This window comes from Acanthisitta chloris, unplaced genomic scaffold, assembly GCF_000695815.1.
Source record: "Acanthisitta chloris isolate BGI_N310 unplaced genomic scaffold, ASM69581v1 scaffold26598, whole genome shotgun sequence".
In the NCBI taxonomy this organism is placed as follows: Eukaryota; Metazoa; Chordata; class Aves; order Passeriformes; family Acanthisittidae; genus Acanthisitta; species Acanthisitta chloris.
In genome coordinates, this window is record NW_008687977.1 from 14,310 (window position 1) to 17,156 (window position 2,847).

At 40.2% G+C, this 2,847-nt stretch overlaps 1 protein-coding gene across 1 annotated transcript in view; it reads right to left on the reverse strand.

Moving 5' to 3' along the window:
• The window catches only part of STK38L (serine/threonine kinase 38 like), a 23,321-nt gene that overhangs the window by 3,022 nt on the left and 17,452 nt on the right, over positions 1–2,847 (reverse strand). Inside the window, exons 10-12 of the mRNA XM_009080853.1 lie at positions 2,505–2,622; positions 1,983–2,106; positions 227–322 (exon numbers count right to left, since the gene is read on the reverse strand). Coding sequence (XP_009079101.1) covers positions 227–322; positions 1,983–2,106; positions 2,505–2,622 — 338 coding nt within the window. The remainder of the gene's footprint in view (positions 1–226; positions 323–1,982; positions 2,107–2,504; positions 2,623–2,847) is intronic.

Here is a 2,847-nt window from a genome sequence, read left to right on the forward strand (position 1 = left end):
ATTCCTTTTCATTCTGGGCAGTCTGGAGCAACCTGAGGTTATCTCAAGACAGTTAAACTCTGATCAAATCTCTGAACATCAGCAAGGCCTGAAAACCTTCACTGTCACCCACCTACTGCCTTTCAAAATGAAAGATAAATTGGAAATAATTATCCTTGGCATCACAGTCCATGAAATTGTTGCTTTCATAGCTTTTAGTCTCTCTGTAGAACATGTGTGTATATACCTGATATGTCCCCAGTCTACTCCTTCAAAAAAGGGATGACTCTTGATTTCCTCTACTCCATTGCTACCAATTCGATTTTCAGAGTCGATACAAAACCTAAAAGAAAGGGGAAAAAATATAGAGAATGTCACAATTAATGCAGACAGCAGCAACAGCAAATTAAAGAGATTCAGATCTTTCTTGTACTGTGACACCCAAACTGCACACAGTGTTCAAGGTGAGGCCACACCAGCACCGAGCAGAGCTGTAGACTTAGTGACCCTAAACTCACAATCTCACATCCTCCAGATCCACAAGGCACTTTCCCCATCCATACACTCACTATGAAAAGGTCACCTTCCCACTAGTTAGTGACACCCTCAGCAGGTCACTCAGTAAGGCAGCAAGTTGGGCTATAAACTGTCTCCAATTATAGACTGCAATGTTCCTTTCCTTGCAGTTGAGGGTCACTGGGGAAGAAAACCTGTGCCTATACTTCTACTGCAGCCCAGACAGCTGCTTGATGCTAAGTACTAAAAATAGCCCTCAAACCTTGTAACAACAGTTAGCCAGACCAGGTTGTGGGATTTGTCAGGCTTTATCTCCACTGAGCTTATTTTAGTTTGCATTTCTCTGTATCTATATAAATAAAGAATCTTCCTTTAAGCCAAATTACATGTTGCCTAACTTGTCCAAGCTGTAATGGACAAAGTGCCCCATGGGCAGGTGTTTGTTGTCCAACCTGCTGTTTTGCCCTAATTTTATGAGATTGTCTATAACTAAAGATGTTTTACCCCAATTTAAACCCTTCCATATGTGAAGACAAACTAATAAATTCAAGCAGTCATTATATAAGTAAATTCATGAGCAAGATATGTTAACAAATACAATGAAGTATCTAAAAATGCCCCCAAACCAGTCAAGACCGAGGAGGAAGAAATCCTTCAACAGCAGCAACACTGTACTCTTTCCAGCAAAGAGCTCAGGATGCTGACAACATGCAGGAGAGGTTACAGAGAACACTAGGGAAATAGATTCTGAAAATGTAATTAAACTGTTTACACAGACTTATGAATGAGGATTAGCAATAACTAAATGATTTGAGGTGTTAGTATCACTCTAACTGGATTCAGGATAACTTTGTTAAGGGGTTTTGTGCTTGAACTTGTTTTTTGCTACTTGAACTAATATTAAGTTCTAGTTCTTGGCTCGGCCTGTGAAGGACGTTCCCCTTTCTGCATGTAACAGAATTGTGTAAATTTGTAACATCAGCTTTGAAGGGGACAAAAACCAGAACAAAATACCAAAGCCACAAGCCACATGTCCCCCAGAAACCTCCCAGGACAAGAGATCATTTCTGCCTGACCCTGACACCAAAAGTCCTCAGGAAAACTTCAACAGAAACTGAATGGATTAAGAACTGGAATTTTGGAAAAAGTGAGTAAATCCAAAACATTCAAAGATTTCTACTCAGTGCATTAAATGCTGGTGAGAGGTTATTTTCTAGTCCCCTCTGAGAAAAATGGTGTGTTAGTCCCTTTTTTTTCCCTTTCTATTTTTGTCTGCTCTGTTTCTCCTGATCCCGTGGTACAACATCATCACATTAAACAAATGGCAAAGGGGGAGAAAAAGCAAAAAAAAAAGCCATCCAGGATGGCAACACAGAAAAAAGCAACTGTCCCTCCAACATAAAGCTTCTTTCATGCAGAACAGAGAGTTATCCCAAGGGAAGATGCCCCTGGCTGTGAGTGGCCACAACAGGGCTCTTGTTACTGACCTTAGGATTAAATCCTTGGCTTTCTCTGAAATGGGAACCTCTGGAGGGAATACCAACGTTTCTTTCCAGTTCATAACCTTCCTGTAAGTCTCTTGTGGTGTTTCTGAGCAGAAAGGTGGATACCCTGCACAAACACATGGAAAATTAATAACCTTTTCCCAGGAGAGCAAAGTGATCTGAGCCTCTGCTGCTGTCACTAGAGCTCCCAAATCCAACAAGTACTAGCAAAACGTTTTCTCTTCTGTAATGCAATTAAAAGTTACTATGTTATTTCCAAGTAATGAGACTGAACCTCAAAAACGTTTAACAGTGAACAGTTATCCACAGAAACATAATCTCTTGCTGTCTTCTTGGAAAGGTGGGAGGACTTCAAGGTCTTCTGGAAGCCGAATTTGGGGCTTAATTCAGATAGAACTGATGTTCTATCTGTGCAGATCTGTGCCGAGGATCAGACTCTGAACAAATGGACCCTGTTACCTTTGAATCCTGGGACTAATTCTTAATTTGAGGTCCTCAACTTACCTATTAGCATTTCATACATAATCACTCCCAAAGACCACCAGTCACACAGCTTGTTGTAGCCAGTCTGCATGAACACCTCAGGTGCAATGTAGTCTGGGGTTCCAACAGTAGAATATGCCTGGAAAAAAAACCCAAACAATTCTTTAAAATATAAATACTACAGTTTAACGCTATGCAAAAGCTTTCCCTGGGAATTCCCATGGAGCATCTTATTTGGGTCAGGATAAAAATGCTTAATTTAAGGATGTACAGCATAAAATCCCAAGAATATTATTCTTTTACATGAGTAAACACAGAGAATTTCAAAAGTAAATGGAAATCATCCTCCTAAATGTGATGGAAT